This window comes from Leuresthes tenuis, unplaced genomic scaffold (assembly GCF_036924035.1).
Source record: "Leuresthes tenuis unplaced genomic scaffold, fLeuTen1.0.hap1 SCAF_21, whole genome shotgun sequence".
NCBI lineage: Eukaryota > Metazoa > Chordata > Actinopteri > Atheriniformes > Atherinopsidae > Leuresthes > Leuresthes tenuis.
The window spans coordinates 17,641,095-17,660,053 of NW_027325375.1; the positions used below are offsets into that span (position 1 = coordinate 17,641,095).

The following is an 18,959-nucleotide window of genomic DNA, read 5'->3' on the forward strand; positions in this document are numbered from 1 at the left end:
TGCTTGATTACTTACGTTGTAGTTTTTCGTTTTTCAATCTTATCAAATTCTTAATTTTTTTCAGCTGATTTTTGAATGAAGTGGGAAACCTAAAATAGATTCACTTTCATAAATAAATGAACCATATTTCCTTTGAAAATGGTCATGAACTTAATGACTGTCTTGGAGTACTGCTCCCTCTAGTGGACAAAACACAGAACAACAACATTGAATCCCATCATGCTTTGCCGTGCCCGCCGACCCGAAAGCTATCGGTGTGAGGCTAGCTGGCGTTAGCTACCGGGAGCGGACATGTTGTACCGACTCTTCCTTGAATAAACATCGTTTTAAGCGGAGAATAAGGTGTTAAGGGGAAGGCCCGGAGCGTCAGGCAATCATGGATGCCGTCAACGCCTTTAACCAGGAGGTAAGCAGCGTGCAGGGCACGCAGAGACCCTGAACTCACCGAGTCTGCTTGTGCTGGTCATGGTGCCGCTGTGTTGCACTACTGCTAGCCGACCAGGTCGGACCAATGGGCCTGCTAGCCGGACGTCTTTTTCGGCTCTAACCTGCTCGAGATAACGTTTATGTTGCACTCATGTAGCTAAAATAATGCTCCTGACTCAAATGACAGTATTCACTGGGTTCTAGCAAGCTAACACAGCAATATGCAGCCAGCACTGGTTCCAGTATCCTCCGATGTTAGCTAGTGGGAGTAAGTTATGGTCACTAACCCTGTGGGTGGTAACTGTGCTTGAACAAACATACATAACAGCATGATATTATGTTATTGACACATCGCAAGTGTACGAATAAAGAGCTCATTGCAGCTTCAATAATATGCTATTCGATTATTGAAGGAGCCAGGCCAAGCTATTGGAAGGCCTGTGGACTGAGTGTTTATACTGAGAGGACCCCAGTCAAAACACAAGTCAGGTGCTGTGTTGGTTTGTGTCCCCTACTGTTTCTCCAAATAGCATATTAAGCGTTCCACTGCAACCGTTATCATACCTGTGTCTTCATCTTTAGTCAAGCACCGAGACAAAGTGGTAATCCCAAACAGTCTCATCACAGTTAGGTCATATGAGGTCCGGAAAGTGATAACTGTAAGGATCGTTATGGATATGTCGCTGTTTCGGTAGTAGTTTCTATATCACATTTGAGAAGAGAAAGTAGTTGCTGTAAATTAATGAAAATCATAGTTTTAGGAGTGACAGATGTAGCCTTGAGTACTTTACACAAAATTCTCAATGACTCTTGGCCCTATTTGTTGTCTCACAATAAGAAAAGTGATTGCTGTTTGTCTGTTTTTTTTGTGGTTATTTTTGTGTATTCTATTGGTTGGCTGGTTGTCCACAGCGAGTGAAATAGCAAGTTTTACTTTTAATGTCAGCACTTTAAGTAAATCCAATGAAATATACAGCAATGAAGAAAATAAATTGCTCTGTTTTATTTATTTATTTTTTCCCCGTGTCATGACTTTCCATCTCTGCTCTACTCTGTCTAGTTATTCTCACTGATGGACTCCAAGCCCCCAATATCGCGGGCAAAGATGATCTCTATCACCAAATCAGCCATCAAAGCTATGAAAGTAAGAAAGAGTTTGACCTTTCACTTTGTGTGTTATTTCTGTCTTTATTTGACTATGTCCTCTATTATTCAGAAGTAGTATTTGCCATTTTTAAGCCTTTGTCTTGATGATATCATGTCATATCACTCGACTTTGTCTTCCTCAGCTTTACAAACATGTGGTCCAGATTGTGGAAAAGTTCATCAAAAAGGTGAGCCAAACGTATTTCACATTGCGTTACAAACCAATTTATCCACATCAAACATGATCAACTCAGACCTGGTTTTCTCCGTCTTGTGTCTCCAGTGTAAGCCCGAGTATAAAGTCGCAGGCTTGTATGTGGTGGATTCCATTGTCAGGCAGTCCAGGCACCAGTTTGGACCCGACAAAGATGTATTTGGTCCAAGGTTCACCAAAAACATAACAGGAACTTTTGAGAACCTCTGCCTTTGCCCCGTAGAAGACAGGGTAAGACCTGAACTAGTTGGTGGGATAGTTATGTGGGATGCATAGCGGCTAGAAAAATGATAAGATATTATCTCATGATAGATGTTCTCACTTTAATCCTTTTTTTCCCTTTGCCTGTTTCCGTGTTTGGTTTTTCTCCTTGCCTCTGTAGAGTAAGATTGTGCGGGTGTTGAACCTGTGGCAGAAGAACGGGGTGTTTAAGATCGAGGTCATTCAGCCCCTCTTGGATATGGCAGCTGGCTCCGGCAGCGGTGCGGCATCGTTCGCAAACGCAGATGAACCAGGTAAACTACGTGATGCAGCGATTTGGGATTATTGTGCCACAGTTCAAACTTGCTAACTTCAACAACAGTGCTAACTTCATTAGCGCAATGTATTAGTTGAAATAAAATACAGATTTTTTTCAATTCCCTGGGCAAAATGTTGAAAATTTGCAAGCTGAGAAATTTATATACGTTTATAAAACATATCGCAGTGTAATAGTGATTTGCTGATGAACCAGTGAGTGATGTTGACATTACAAAGCATCTGTGTGCTGCACACAAACGCTCATATTCTCGGCTCCTCACTCAGGTTCGTCGCCACCTCCAGCCAAAGAGCCCGTTACCGAGGTAACGGCCAACTCCACCACGGTATCGGCTCCTCCGCTGCACAACTCCGACGCTTTTGCTGCTGTCGCGCAGCTCTTTCAGTCCTCACAGGGCCAGCAGGTGTGTTTGTGCTGATGCAGACTGGAAGTGACTCTCATTCATTCACGTTCATTCAGCGCTTGCACTTTTCTTAGACATTCACGACTAAATTTTCTCGCTTCGCTGGCGTTTAGCTTCAACAGATGCTTCAGAACTTTCAACAGCAGCCGCCGAAGCCAGAAACCAATGCTCAGCTTCCTCTCCGCGCTGTACAAGCGCCGGTCCAAAACGTCCCGCCAGCCCTGGGCGCAGTCATCCCACAGCTGCCGCTTCCCTCGTCACAGCCTCCACTGCCCTCCCAGCCTGCCCAGCAGAAGACGGCTTTTGACAAAGTGACGGTGCGTTCTAGCGTTTTCTTGTGCAAAATTTTCACTGTAAATTCATGCAGCTCAGGATTTGTTTGACAGTCACCGTTAAAACATTTTAAAGCACATTTTAACTCTCAAGTTTGTTATCGGTCTCTCTTTTAGAAACTTCTGGACCGTTTCGACTACGACGACGAACCAGAAGTGGGAGAAGAAACAAAGAAGGATGAAATCTCCTCACAGCTGCCGTTGTAAGCGTTAACGCTTAGATATTGCAGCTTATTTGTGATGACAAGCGGGACGTTTAGGTTTTTGGGGATTTGTGAAGCTTACAGTTTATTTATTTTTTTAAATCGCAGTATGCAGCAACCTCCAGTCTTCCCCCAACACATGGAGCACTTTAATACGCAGATGATGAACACGTCACAAGACCTCTCACAACAGGTAATGTGAAGGGCCTTTTTTCTAAGTAGAAAAGGTTTCATCCTTACAGATGAGCAAGTTTTTGGAAATCTTCACAATACAGTTTGTTTTATTTCTGGAAGCCAATCCCTCTTAAGCTTTAGATGGAATGAGATGACACTTGTGCCTTTGTATCTGTATGCCGGATCCTTATCTGCTCTTATCTGATCCTTATAGTCTCTGTTGGACTTTATCTTTATGGATGCTTGCCAAGCACGGCAGTGTTTGTAAAAGCTTTCAGTCTACCTGGGAACACATGGGGACACTGCTTACATTGTTTCCTAACATCCTCTCCTCACGTGTTAGTCCCTTCCACTAGAGACGCAAACGCAGGCACAGGGAGAGAGGAGTCAAGTAACTGGCATTTATTCAAATCGAGACATTTCAGCTTGGGAGCCGCTGCTTTAAAGCTAAGTTAATTAAATATGAAATGGCACAGTTACAACGGCTAAAAATTCTCGCGCGGCAGCCTGCTGCCATATTCCTCTTCTGTCAGATGAGCACAAGTGGTGCTTGTGGCCATATAAATATTTACTTTAATTCAATTTACAACATCCCTTGCCCCTCTTAGAGTGTGCCAAAAACACTTCTGCGCACGATAGACCATCCACATTTAATGCACCTCCAGTAAGCCTTCTCTCTCTCTTTATCCTCCGTGTGCCTCTTTGAGCTCGAGTATTTTGCAAAGATCCATCCCTGGATCAAAGGATTCATTAGTTGACAGAATGGAAAAGGGACCGTGAAGGTAAATGTGCGCCAAAATGAGCGAGCTTGTAAAATGCAACGTGAGAACTTTCACAACTAAAAAAAAAAAAAAAAAAAAAAAAATCTGAACTTCTGTCTGCATACATGTGAAGCGAAATTAAAGGCGCACATAAAGACAGAAAATGTGAGAACCTGTAGGAGAAAATGTGCACTTGTGAGTCAGTTTTTCACCTGCAGAAGATTTTCACACAAACCGGATCTGAATGTAAGTCACAGGGAAAAAAATCCTCGAATGTGTATAAAAAACACTGTTTAATTTACTATGATGCTCTCTATGGAGTGCAAAGTTTTGATGGCATGCGTGTATTTACTTCCCAAATGACGTAATGGATTTATTAAAACGCCACACATTTATCTTCATAAAGAAGCCCCGCTCCTTACTGAATATTCCTGGTTAATACCTGCTTATTTTCCCTAATTCATCTGGATTATACTGCCACCTTGTGGGAATTTAGCAGGATTTTTAAAAGTAAAACATTGCGTGGGTGTAAAAATGGGAGGCGTACATATGGGCAAGTCTGTTTCTGAGAAACGGCAGCGAGGAATCCTGTTGTATGAGCATCATATTCATTACAGTTGTCTTTCTCAGGTTCCTGTCGCTCCTAATGGCCAGCTCCAGGCCATTGGTTTACTGCCAGGACAAAGCTTCCCTGTCGCGATGCCCCCTATGGGTCATGGTATGCCAGGGCAGCCCCTCCTTGGTTCCACTGGGCCTCCAAACTTCCCAGGGATATACCCTCCCCAAAATGCAGCTCAGCAACAACAGGTACTACAAAGTATAGTCTCAGTCTTTACTTTATGTGTTGCTATCATCAACAATATAATTCTGAAGGCGCTATAGCCTACACTATAATCACAACATGCCATTTTTATATCGTGTCAGGACTCCTCAGTGGACATGGACCATTCATCTATGAGAGATGGCAGACATGGTCGAAGGTCCCATTCAGGCTCCAGGTAAGCATCTGAACAGAATGTTGTTGTTTTTTTTCATTCCACGGATCCGTAGTATGTTTCCTCTTCATTTTGCTTTTTACTGCTAATCTGCTGAGAACGCGTTCCTTGAATGAGTTCCTTTTGTTTTCTCTCCATCTCCAGGTCGCCAAAGAGGAGGAGGTCACGGTCCAATTCCCGTACACGGCGGTCAAGGCACAGGCGATCCCGCTCGCGTTCCAGGGACCGACGTCACCATTCCCCACGCTCTCGCTCGCAGGAGCGCCGGGAGAGAGAGAGAGAGCGAGAGCGGCGGCAGAAAGGCCTTCCACCACCCAAGGGCGAGACCCTGAGCAGTGAGTCATAATCCCCCCCCCCCCTCCCCTCCCCACCCTTTCCCTTTCTTCACATTGCTTTTTATTTCTCCTTTACAGTTTGCAGTACAACACTCTGGGTGGGTCAGCTGGACAAAAGAACACAACAGCAAGATGTCGCCTCTTTGCTCGAGGAGTTCGGGCAGATAGAATCCATCAATGTAAGTGGATCCATAAGGATCAGCAATATTGATGCAACTCTGACTCATTGTTTTTGTTCATCTCCCCCGGAATGTGCTCATATGCTCAGTTTTTTTTAGTGTTGGTTATTATGTGGACAGCTCCTAGCCTCTGCTTTGTTGTTTTAAGTTGGCTCTTTATAAGAGATGCTTGGCTGGAATAATTTTCAGCTCGTTTGGACACGTAACTCCCCCACCCCCCGCTGTAATGCATCATCAGCCTTGAAGTTCTTCATCAGTTCAAGGAGAACATGCATAGCTTTAAGTTGCTTCTAACGAGAGGTGCATGAAAATGCAGTGAGCCACTGTAACAAAGCAGTATTTCTCTTCTCAAAGCATCAACAACGGAGCACATTGTAAGAGAAATAATGTTTCCTCTAAATTTTTATCTTTTTATCTTCTTTTTTTGTAGTTTTAGTTTGAAAAGTAATTAAATCTAGTGACAAAATTGGCAGCTTGGCATTAGTGGTCTGCGTTGGCGTGTGTATGAGTCATTCAATTAAGAGATTTAAAAGCTGAGTGATTGCTGCATCCCTGGTTGTGTCCAGACTCTTTCGCTGTGAATGAAAAGTAGTGCTGTCACGGTAACGACATTAGACTTAATTAAAAACCAGATCACCACGTCCTTGTTTTCTCCTTACTCGCCTTTGTCCTTCTCTCTTGTTAAGATGATCCCTCCACGTGGCTGTGCTTATATTGTCATGATACATAGACAAGATGCCTACAGGGCGCTGCAGAAGCTCAGTAGAGGACCATATAAAGTGAACCAGAAAGCAATCAAGGTGAGTTAAGTCACGGATGTCTGCTTACTGATATACTAATGAAAATGTTAATAAAATCCCAAATCACACTTTGTAAATTCATCATTTTTGTTTTGCTTCCTGCCAGATTGCTTGGGCGTTGAACAAGGGCATAAAGGCTGATTTTAAACAGTACTGGGATGTAGAGTTGGGGGTCACCTACATACCTTGGTCTAAGATCAGAGAGGACCAGTTGGAGGAGCTGAAAGAGGGAGGAATACTGGATGTAGATACCTTATCACCAGGTAAAAAGTCATTCAAATGCAAATTTAAAGTCGAATGTAACTTCACTGTTCATGTTCTACACAAAGCAAGGAGACAAGTTTAATCCTCAAGTCTGGTACTTTAAAGTCGAAGGTGTCCGCTCCCAAATGTCTTTTCTTCTGTCCTGAGAGGTCTTCTTCCTTAGAAAAGTTGTCATATCCTGTTTGATTTTTCAGAATGAAGCGATTCGTGCCTTTCATCTTCTTGATCGCTTCAAAATGTGCTCTTATTGAAGTGTCTTTTTTTTTCTCTCCAGAGTGGAGCGGAGTGAGGAAGGCTATTGACCACTCAGAGGAACTCACCCATAACGGCCGTTCTGAGCAGCAGCAGCCTGAGGACACGCAGGTATTACCTATAGCTGCTCCAGCTGCTCCTCCTGTACAGGTAAACAACAGCTGAAGACTGTCACATTAAGTTTATACATTATATATGATATAATGTTTATATCAGAAATGTTTACTTTAGTTTTCTAAAAATGACTTTCACTTATTTATCTTTTTGTGTCAGGTTCCTCCAATGCAACAGACAATGGTTGGTGTAGGTTCTCTCCAACCTCCAGTCTTTCCCGGTCCCATGGGCATGCCTCCACCCTCCTTCACTCCAGGAGTTCCGCCTCCTCCTTTCATCAGACATGGCTTCAACCCTATGCAAATGCCTCCAGGTAGCCCCACCTTTCGCCATACAGAAATTCAGATTGATTGAACACTTGAACGATTAACCATTATGCCAATAATTGCAATTAATGTGCCCCACCCTGTTAATCATAGTATAAGCCTGCTATATAAAGTAATCACCCACATGCTACATACTTCCACAACAAACTTGACTACATATTGAGGTGACTCTGCTTAGATAGGTTTATTATTCTTAATTCTTAACCACTCAGAGCTGGAAAACCGTAGCAAAGTTCGAACACAACACAGCCGAACCACAACTGCAACCCAAACAAATGGCTTTGGACTTGATCTTAACTGTCATTTAAGTATTTGCACTGACCAAACGAAACTGCCTGAAATGCCACATTTACTTTGGACAGCGGATGACAGAATGCAGAGCTCTTTACAACAAAAGTTTGCCTTACTGGTTAGCATTGAAAGGTGGCTTTAGGGACATTCTCAGTTCTCCACCTCCCTTTATCTTCTTCAGCTTTACGTACTTTTAGAGTGACGTTTTCAGTGTTATCACCACCAGAGATCATAGCTGTTTCGTGGCTAGTTGACGTCACTGGCATTTACTCCATAAGGCCGATGAGTGAAAGGATTTTTTTGTACTGTTTAAAAAGCAAAGACATCTTGAGTCTTTAAAATTTCACATCGGTAATGTCAAACCTATTATGAAGCTAATAAGCCAAGGAAGTCTTATGAGTTGGGGTTCCTCTAATTACTGGCTTTGTCATTATGTCTTCACAAGGATATTTTAAAAGAAATTTAAATGGATCAAAATTCAAGTGTATTGTATTTTAATATTAAGGAGGAGATATTTACTTTGTAGGTGGGTATAGTAAAACTGATGTGAACTCATGTTAATTTCTCGCACCACCATTTTCCCAGGTTTTCCTCCCCCAGGTCCTATGCCGCTTGGTCCCCCACCTCCTTCCAAAGGGGGAGTTGATGACCCACCTCTGGATCCAACAGGTCTGGGCAACAGAAAAGATGAGGTCCTCGAGGGTCCCAACATCTTCAACAATCAGCTGGGACATATGGGTCAGTCTCTTTTTTTTTTTTTTTCCCATCATGGGTATTCCTCAGACAAGAATTATTTACTTTTCCTCCTGAAGAGGAAATATATATATATTTTAATTAATATATAAATATATATATATATATGTGTGTGAGTCTGAGGACCATATAAAGTTTTTCTTAATATTGATTTTGTTTGCATCTATTTCACCTTCAGGTAACCAGGTAGGTGGTCTTCCAGTTGGACCTCTCGTCAGTCCTCCAGGTGGTCCCCTGGTTGGACCTCCAGGTGGTCCTCCGGTTGGGCCTCCAGGTGCTCTTCCAGGTGGGCATCCTGGAACCATTCAACCGCCCTCTGGTGGTCTGCTGGGTGCACGACCTGGTATAATTCCACTCCAACGTCCTCCAGGTCCGCCACCACCTCACATGCAGCGGTTCCCTCCACCCCATGGGCCAAGACCACCTCACCCCAACATGCCACCTGTACCCCCACAGATGATACCCAGGGGCCCACACCCTCAAATGATGCACCACGAGCCCCCCCTGACTAAAGCAGGCTTCGGAATGCCCCCTCCACACAATATAAGGCCTCCTTTCCCTCATGGGCATGGCCCTCCCCCTCAAGGTCCTCCCACTCAAGGTCCTCCCCCTGCTCCTTTCATCAGGCCAGGGGGTCCAAGAGGCATTGAAGGGCCGGAGGAAATGGATGACAGATCATTCAGGGGAGACAGGCCTGGATTCAGGGATCGAGAGCAGGAGAGGGAACGAGACTGGGATCGAAACAGGGACAGAGAGCGAGACAGAGGTTTTGGAGGAGGAAGGCGTCCATTTGGCGATGGAGGACGGGGAGGGGGCAATGATAAAATGGACGGGAGAGACAGGCTTGGAGGTTGGCAGGAAGATGGTGGCAACCGTGGGGGAGGGTGGGAAAGAGACAGAGAAAGAGATCGCGATAGAGACCGCGACAGAGACCGTGACCGCGACCGGGACAGAGAGAGACGAGACTGGAGGGAGAGACGAGGCAGCCTTGACAGAGACAGGGAACGGGGGAGGGGTGACGATGGGGAGAGGGATCGAGGGAGGGGGGAGGGAGGAGAAAGAAGCAGGGGAGAAGGAGGCAGTCGGGAAAGAGGCAGAGGAGATGAAGGAAAAGGAGAAAGACCAAGACGGTCAGAACGTCGAGAGAGGACCACACGTTGGGATAGGGATGATCGATTGGCTGAACTGGAAAACATGGACAAAATTCGGACCTCTAACAGCACAGAGCAATCTCAAGTGAGTCCTGTGGTTACCGTGGAAACCAGTAAAGAGGGGGGACCCTCTCAAAAGAAGGCAGATTCTGAACACTTAGCTCCACCCCCAGAGGTGACCACTGTGACAGGAGATCCGGTTCCCTCCGAGCCTTCACCGCCGGCTCAAAGTGAGCCCACAGAAACAAAACAAGAAGCAGCATCATAGGCCTTCAGTCAGAGACAGCTGTGAACCACTAAAATATCCAAAAGGTTTTGTCTGCCTAAAGTCTCTGTTCTCAGTCTCAGTCGTTGGAAGGTAAAATTCGAACTAGTTGCTGTTTGTCAGTTGGTAATTAACAGTTTCTAGGCAGTAGCACCTTTCTCGAAATTAGACTCTCCCACACATTTAAAGCAAATGAACATGGAAGTATTAACGATATAATCCGGCCTCGCATCTGCATTTCAAAACAGAATTGAATCTATTTGGAAAAATACCTGTGAATAATTTGCCAGTTAACTATTTTTTTTCCCCATTAGTTGTAAAAATGAGTGCTTGCATGTAAAGTTTTTTTTTTTTTTTCCTTATACGCTGACAGAGGAGACAAATGATTTCTTTAAGCCTCATTTATTTTTAACTCCACGTTCTCAACTGTGGGTTGGCAGGGACTTCTCAAAGATGTCTATATGTTCTTTTAGAGAGGCGTTTCTTTTAATTTTGCCAAAATGTCTTGTCGAACACTGAATATTATCTCAAGCAACTCCGTTGTAATAGAGGCTCCGTTATTTTCTGTTTGCCATCTTGTTTGTTTGGTGTCAGCTCATTGGTTCGATATCACAGCCAGGAAGACGCAGTTTCTCAAGGACAACAGTGGCCTTAAAATACCGTCGAGGTACTTGCGGGCAGTTGAATAGAGACGGGCTTGTGATTTCTATTTTTGTTTTAAAAGAAAAGGAGAAAAAACTGTATTAATACAAATTGGAATATGTATACTTCTGTACACATACTTTGCAATTCTTCTTTTGATTATGTTGTGAGTTTTCATGCCTTGAGCCACGATATCTGGCAGAATTCAGACATGCATCGTCTTTGTTCTACCAGACGCTCGATGCCGTAACTGATGAATCAGTGGGGTGTGCTCTGTTGAAGTCCATTACTCTGTGTCTTTAAAATCCACAAGTTTTTAAAGTAACGTGCCAGCTAGTATTGACTTTTTAAAAACAAAAGGACTCTGACGAATCGGAGCTTGTTTATGAGAAGATCTCTGACATTAAAGTGATATTTTACCGGTAACACGCAGTACACCTGAAAACCAGCTCCCATTCCAATCAATCTTTACCAAAATCAAAAGCATGCTTCCTTTTCTATGATCATAGAACACTGGCACCGACGTCACCTTACTGCTCGGCTGTTAAATTACATTTTTTGGTCACACAAACGAGTCAAAATCAACAACTTGAACGCGAGTCATTTTGATTTATTTTTTAAATTTCCCACTTAACATGGACGCCATTTTTACACGCACAAAAATCACGTAGAAAGCGTATTTAGGTGCAGCATCCTTCGAATATTCAGATGAACAGAAATCTGATGTTTTAAGGTGATTGAGCCTTAAGAAGATTTAGATGCAAAAGTGAATAAGCTGAATTTTACTCCGGTCAGCAACGGTTTATTTAGAAATGGCTCGAAATATAAAGCAACGATATTTCTCTCTGGCGGGGAGGATTTTTCCCCAACAGTTTCTGGTGTCTACTTTTAAAAAATGATAGATCCCAAAAGGTAAACGCATGTAAGATTCCACTGGGTATCGCCTTCTCCTACTCTAAATATCTCACAGCAGTCTTATCAGAAATAAGGAAGCGAACACAAATTTAATTGAACTTTATCTTGCAGAAGTGCAGGAATCGATGTTATGGGTTTGTTTTGTTTTTCCCAAACATGTTTATATAAAATATGTGTGTTCTGGTAGTCTTTTCTTTTGATTTTTAAAGGGAGGGGCAAATCTTTTGGATGAGAAAAAAGCTGAAATGTGTTACGGATTATTATTATCTTTATTTTTTTTCCTGGTTCCTGACCTTTAAAATGAATCTGCTATAGAATGCGATGGTGGAACAATTCAGTATATTAGGCAACCATTTGTCTGCTCAGTCAGCCAAACTGAAGAATTAGCTTTGGTCAGAAGAAAATATGACGAGTGAAAACCCCCTTTTGATAAACACGGCCTATAAACGGGGTGTACGTTTCATCGGACACGCACTGTATTGGTCTTGTTCTAATCTGAAAGCCAGAATCGGCAAGTACATCTCGAGTGTGGAATATCTTTTAACGAAGGTGGGGAGAGTAGAGCTACGGTGATGAAATGAAGGGTACTGCCTGGAACACTGCTGTAAATATGCTTGTATCACTGGCAACTTTAAAGGTTTCATGGTAAATGCTGTCAATAATCTGTGATTTGTTTATCGAAGAGACACAAATAGATGTTTAAAAGTACATCGGAGGCCCCTTGCTTTAACGTTTTTAACTCCTCGTGGTTTGAAAATTGACAGGTGTTTCTATGATTTGTTTGAAATACAAAAGACGTGGAGATAAAATCTTCAATATTTCAGCCACAGGAAATTGTTTTTAATAAACTATTTTTGTACCAAATCATTCTGCTTCTTGTATCCTGTGCCTAACATATACTTGGCAGTTAAGTTAATCTCTGTTCATTAATTTTTTTTTCTTTTTCCGTTTTATCAGATCAGATAAAGACAAAAGTGACTAATTCTGTAAGTCTGGTGTTTATTGAAACGGGTAAAGTTAACTTTTGCTAATATGACAAAGAAAACTAGCTAATTAAGATGAGTTGTACTATTGAATTGTACAATTAATACTATTTAATTGTACTCAGTGATAGGATTTATAAATGATATAACACAACATTTTACTTCATGAACCATTAGCCTGTATTGTCTTTATCTCAATTTCAAACAACTGAGATAACATATAAGTTCAATGAATGCAATCAGTCTCTACTAGAACACAATTAACATTGGAAGCGTGACTACTCTGCGGCTCTTTCACTGGGGATGAAGACCATTAAATTAGTCCATTTTTAGACAAATATGTCTGTGAGGGTCTTCCAGTGGCTGGCTCTTTTGCTGCTCCAGCGGCCACCTGTGGTGCTCCTTGTGGTGCATATTCTGAATGAGGGCCATCTACAAATTCACTTTCAGAATCAGAACACTCTGAATTGACATCTAAATTATCCTCATATTTTGAGAAAAATGTATACTTGTATCATTTTTCTTCTTTTAGAAATGTGAAATTGGTCAATTTGACCCGAATACCACACAAGGGTTAAGATGACAGTAGCTGATAAATCGTATAGATTTTTTTTCTTACAATCTTTTTCTTCAAAATATTGAATAACCTCTCTGCTCACACACATAATACATACGTCCACATATATAATAGGCTACGTAATCGTCTTTGACCAATCAAATGTTGCTTTTTGTTTGTACTTGATTATGATTGGCCCTCTGTCCTAAATCCCGCCCATAAAGCTTTATAGATAGGTAGGTTGTCGTGTTGGGATCGAGCACACATTTGTAACTTTAGTGTCTTGGAAAAGCTGTTGCAGAGATGGTGTTGAAGGCTGTTTGTGTGCTCAAGGGAGCTGGAGAAACCACCGGGACTGTTTATTTTGATCAGGAGGTAAGATGTGCTACATGCACAAAGAAGGAAGAAAAAAAAAAGAGAGATTTTACATTAATTTCACTGGGTGCGTCAGTGCGCAAATGCTAAGCTAGCTGATTTCTCTAGTCACAAGTTCTCTGATTCATCTGTGTTTAGGAGACACTTTCGTAGCTGGCTCTCCAGCTAGGTACACGTTATATCTAAATCATATGGCATTGAACTTGGGCCAATCCTTACAAATCTGCATGGCGTTACCCAACACCTCTTCAATGCAAAGTAGTGTTTAACTGCACGTTGCAGTTCTGCACGTTCAACTGAGCGTTCTATTGAGAGCTTGTCGATACTCTATACAAAGTAGGTTACTCGTGCTATTGCAGAATTAACCAGTGAGGGTCTTAAATCAAAGCCCAGGCAACTAAGACATAACCTTTGAACACTAATGACCTGGGACTTTGTAATAATTAACAGCATTCATGTCCGTTGCGTAAGTTAAGCTCTTGCGGTATCGATAACTAACTAACATTACTAGTTTATTCACACCACGTCAGTTATCGCCTCGATTGTTGTGGTTGTTAATGCAAAAAAAAAAAAAAAAAAATGTTTTGTTGTATTAAAACGCGCCATTGGTACCCTTAAATGTAAGCCCAAACACCAGCTTACTCATATTTTTGCTGAGTCATAGCTTGACCTCGGTCTATGTGACGCGAGACTGGGAAACCATGCGCCACAGACTGTAAGGGGCACATTATGAGCACACAAAGGCTTGCAGAGTCTTCTTCGCCGACCATTACATGTCTCATGGCATAGAGCTAATTCCTTGTGATTATCTGACCTGACCTACTCGCTCGTGTTTGACAGCCGTGTTTGTTTGTGTCTCGATTTGCCAGAATGATGCGGCCCCTGTAAAAGTGTCAGGAGAAATCAAAGGCCTTGCCCCTGGTGAGCATGGTTTCCATGTCCATGCTTTTGGCGATAACACAAACGGTGAGTGTGCAAGCCGTATTTGCTGTCAGAATCCGCCGGGTTTCTGAAATTGCTGGACTGACAAATGAACTTATGTGCATTACCTAAGTTTGCTGCTTACATTTTCTGTTTCCCAGGGTGTCTCAGTGCAGGGCCGCACTACAATCCCCACAACAAGACTCATGCCGGTCCTAATGATGAAGTAAGGTAGGGTGAGATGGTTCTCTTAAATCTCTCTTGAAGGTAAAATTAGAGGGCTCGAAAATACTGTAAAAAAAAAAAAATTTAAGAGGGCACTTTTTTTTTGCTTCCTGAAATACTCTGGTTTGGGGGTTTTAGTAGAGGGGGCTAAAGGGAATCTCCCTCATCATTTTACAGGAAGCTACAACTAGTTTGAGCGGTCACAAGTACTTAAATTTAGAGACAACTCAAGCTTGCGTATTGTTAGCGTTCGGTCTGTTTTTGTAGTTCCATTTATCGTCTCATTTCAACTTCCTTCAAGTAATGCACGATTAGACATCATAAATATGGACTGGAATGCTTTATGTATGCTTGCCGTTCACACCCTTGCCTACAGCATTGTGCGCCATTATTGCTGTTACAAAAGCTGGTGTACTGTGGTGTGGTTTCAGTCAGCCGTAGAGCTCTTGGTTTTGTTTTGTAACCTGGTGTTCTGCTGGGGAAGGTGCAATTATAATTCTTTAAACTTTTAACCTGTCTGGCATGTTTTCTGAGGCATCTTTTGCGACCGTTCAGTGCAACGTACAAAAAAATCAGTTCAGCTATTTACCATTTAAATTTTTTATTTTTTTTAATTAAAAGGAAAAATCTAACCATGAAATGTACATACCAAATGTTTTGAGCCGGGCTACGCCAGAGGACAGATTTATCTCAAATGGACCGTTTTTCCATGGTGGTGATAATGACTTATCTTTGCATATGTTCCCCTTATGAGTAAGATTTCTTCCACCGGGATATGAATTGTGCATTCTGATTAATGATCTTCCTGAAAGATCATAATATTTTGAATGACAAGTTCATGTCATGTGACCGTGTTATTAGTCATGGTTGACTGGGTACTTGAAAGCCACTATTGAAGCACAGTGGCCACATGACTATTTACTCAGTTAAAAGGGATCATTACCATGGTTTTAGATGGTTGTTTGTGTCACGACTGTCTGCATTCTTGGTCTATAGGATCATGTACACTGCTTCTTAACACCTTTTTAAGTAAATGGAACTGACAGCATGTTAATAGATGTTATCAACTTAAATGTGTGCTGTCCAGGACACAACAATGGATGCTTGTATACATGTACAAAACAATTCAAAGTACACGAGCTGTAGGAAATTGGGTCTGGACTGGCAGTTTCCCGTTCATACATTCACTTCATTGTATCTGTCCTTAAAAGTGGAAATAGTCCAGAGTGCTGCCTGCAGTAAACGCACAGAAGGATGGATGTTGCACAAATTGCAGTGTTGTTCGACAGCATTACTAAAAGATGCATAACCTACCAACAGCTTTTCTCCACAGTACCTGTAATAAGACATCTCTTCAGTGTTTGTAAGATAATGGTTATAACTGTTATCAGCACCAACACTCTTTACCAGAACTGCTCTGGGGGATTACCCACCATCTTGCTCTTTTTCAGTCATTATTTTTGATATTTTACTCGGTTGCCGGCTGGATAAACTCACAAAAAACTCTGGCCTAAATGTTGCAGACGTATAATGTATTTGGTTATTTATTTTTCTTCTTTACAGACATGTTGGAGATTTAGGGAATGTGACTGCAGGAGCAGATAATGTTGCCAAGATAGACCTCACAGACAAGGTTATCACCCTTGCAGGACCACACTCCATCATTGGGAGAACCATGGTGGTAAGGAAAAGTGGCAGCCATTTGCCATCCAATGAACTACATTTGCCAAACTGCTAAACCAGGGTTTTAACTTTGGTTAGCTAAGCTGTGAGGTTTCCGTTCTTGTTTCTCAGATCCACGAGAAAGCTGACGATCTGGGAAAAGGAGGAAATGAGGAAAGCCTGAAAACCGGTAATGCTGGTGCACGTCTGGCCTGTGGAGTCATTGGAATTACCCAGTAAAATACACAACAACATGGAGCACTGAAAACCTTTTCTCCTGACTGCACTTAATGAGACCAACATAGCTACTTGAGTAACAGTTTGCCCTCTTCAGTACTCTGTCTTTTTTTTGTTGACCAGTTGATGTAGTGATTAAGCCATGCTTTGCCCAGTCCTTTCCTAATGACAATTGTATGTATGGGTTTATGTCTGTCAGTGAAGTCCCAAAGAATTGGTAATGCACAAGTAGTTCACAAATGTATACTATTGAGGAAAAAATAAATAAATTGAAAAATCATCAAGTGTGCTCATTGTCCACGTTTGCGGAGTCTATCATAAGTGAGTGTTTTTACAGAATGCTAGTTTCATCTGAATGGGTCCTGTGTAATTTCTTTTTTTTTTTTTTTTTTTAATAAAAATGCTAATGTTTCAGTGCATGTAGCCTTGTGTCAAAATTCAACCTGCTGTACAAATTCTGTCTCTTTTCAGTTTAGTTTCTTCTGAGCATTTAAGCTAATACAAATCTGTAGAGGGACCATAGTTCCCAAATGACTTGAAAGGTGCCGTATGATAGTTTGCAAATTGAGCTGTGTGCTGCCAGACAGTTCAGCTCCACGATAATTATCGTGTTGCATTTGTTGGATACACTTGTGAAATATGGCTGCTGTATCTGTGTGGTCTTTTGATCCAAGATGCTCTGCACAGTCCTCTTGAGACCCGTGTCTGACTACAGGGATGAGAAGTAAGCCAAATACATTGCAATATAATTTTTCTTATAAAACTGAATAGACCATCACAGATTCTTTAAAATCCTGGGTAATGACATTGTGGGCTGATGGTGACAGAAGGCTTATTGCAACAAGTGAGTCATTATTACTAAAACAGCAGTTTGGGTACAATTAAGGTAGCACTAAATCTAGAGAGCTGTATTTACAGGCCAGATATTTTCTTGGGGTTCCTGATGACAAAAAAAAAAAAGGAAAAGCTACAGTATGTAATATGCTCAGTCTTCATCTAGAGGGCGTTGCAACACAACTGAAATTACAAATTACTCAAGTTTCTAATAACATTTTACCTTCCTTCAAAATAAAATGGCATATAAGCGTACATATGAGTAACTGCTAAATTTTTTTTTAAAAAGCTGGTGATGTTCCCTCTTGTTTTCCTCATAAGTGGACACCCAAGCCTTTTTGCTGCATTCAAACTAGAAACTTCAAATACACTTTTAATTGCTCTTGTACACACAAGCATTACATTTCATGAGAATCTCAGACTAGCCATGAGTGTCATCCTATAAGTAATAGCATGTGATTGGAAATGTTGGAAAGAAATCTGTGTATGTTCTCTCTCCATCGTACCCGTGAACTGAACAGCTGCGCCCCACGCAGGCCAGCGCACACCCAGGAATACACATAAGTGCATGCAAACGGTACGCTTCATCGCTGTCTAAAAATACCTGGTGGATGACTGCTGAAATTGTGTTCTCTGAAAGCCCTTTCCTTTCTGTGGGTATGGTGGATGCGCCCATATGAAGTGACATGACTCTGTGATCTTCTCCCAGGAATATGAGAGATTAGGAGCTCCCTTCAGTGGAGTTAACACCCCAGGGAGAAATCCAGAGGCAAGCTGCAGAGTGTGCAGTCCGAATTCATTCATAAACTGTTTAGCTCGAAAGATTTGTCGTGGGAACAGCATTTGTCTTTCTATGCTCTTTATTCAATAGACTTTACACAGTTTATAAGTGTTACAGTAAAAGGTTGTTATATTTGAAAGTAATGTATGGAAAACAGGGAATCTCAGCCACATAAAAAAAAAGAAATAGAAATAAAATCAGCAAATATTTTCCAAGTTTCTAGTGATTTTATTAGTGTTTTTTTCTTTTTTCTTTTAGTGGCAAATCAATAGCTCTAATTTAGCAGAATATATTGGTTATTGATATTTTTTTCATATTCTTTGTGTTTGGGTACCTGTGGTGATGCTGTATTGGGGCCAAGAACTCTAAAGCAGGCCAGAGCTGAGAGTGGATTTAGTTGTATTTGTGTAGACAGTTGGAGCCAGTGAAGCAGAAAGACAGACTGGCTGTAAAAGCAGGTATAAATAGCCTGGGAGAGGAGACGATGAATAATAGAGACTACCAATGCAGCTGACAGTGGGGTAGAGGGGCCATTACAGCAGCCCAGTAAAACCTACTTGAAAAGAATACATCATAATAGGAATGCACAGAGGAGAATGAAATAAGGATGGCAAAAAGAAACTAGGATCAGCTAGGATTGAAAATTGAATTGAACGTTGCAGGAATATCCCAACTATCTGTCTTGGATAGTATGGACCTTCTTGGATTATGTATTAGATTTTAACATTCCCCCCTCACCATAATTTATATAATCATTATAGATTGATGAGAAAGTTGCTACTCCATTGTTCACATGAAGATGACTCAGAAGTGGGAACTCTTTATGTTACATCAGCAGGAGAGGTGTACCTCACCGGTAAATGACTATTGTCTGTGTGTATGTCACACGGTTGTTTCTGTTTCACT

General features: G+C 41.7%; 2 protein-coding genes across 2 annotated transcripts; both read left to right on the plus strand.

The window, feature by feature from the left end:
* Positions 1-219: 219 nt before the first annotated feature.
* scaf4a (SR-related CTD-associated factor 4a) lies at positions 220-12,343 on the plus strand. The gene is made up of 19 exons (XM_072374520.1): positions 220-406; positions 1,487-1,570; positions 1,716-1,760; positions 1,856-2,017; positions 2,169-2,301; positions 2,591-2,727; positions 2,841-3,044; positions 3,177-3,262; positions 3,371-3,455; positions 4,828-5,004; positions 5,122-5,195; positions 5,337-5,527; positions 5,606-5,706; positions 6,393-6,506; positions 6,613-6,769; positions 7,045-7,172; positions 7,296-7,449; positions 8,339-8,491; positions 8,685-12,343. The coding sequence occupies exons 1-19, from the start codon at positions 377-379 to the stop codon at positions 9,923-9,925; spliced, it is 3,456 nt and encodes a 1,151-aa protein (XP_072230621.1). The 5' UTR covers positions 220-376; the 3' UTR covers positions 9,926-12,343.
* Positions 12,344-13,259: 916 nt separating this feature from the next.
* On the plus strand, positions 13,260-16,722 carry sod1 (superoxide dismutase 1, soluble). The gene is made up of 5 exons (XM_072375598.1): positions 13,260-13,393; positions 14,263-14,359; positions 14,476-14,545; positions 16,103-16,220; positions 16,334-16,722. Exons 1-5 carry the CDS (start codon positions 13,322-13,324, stop codon positions 16,439-16,441), a joined length of 465 nt encoding a protein of 154 aa, XP_072231699.1. The 5' UTR covers positions 13,260-13,321; the 3' UTR covers positions 16,442-16,722.
* Positions 16,723-18,959: the final 2,237 nt, after the last annotated feature.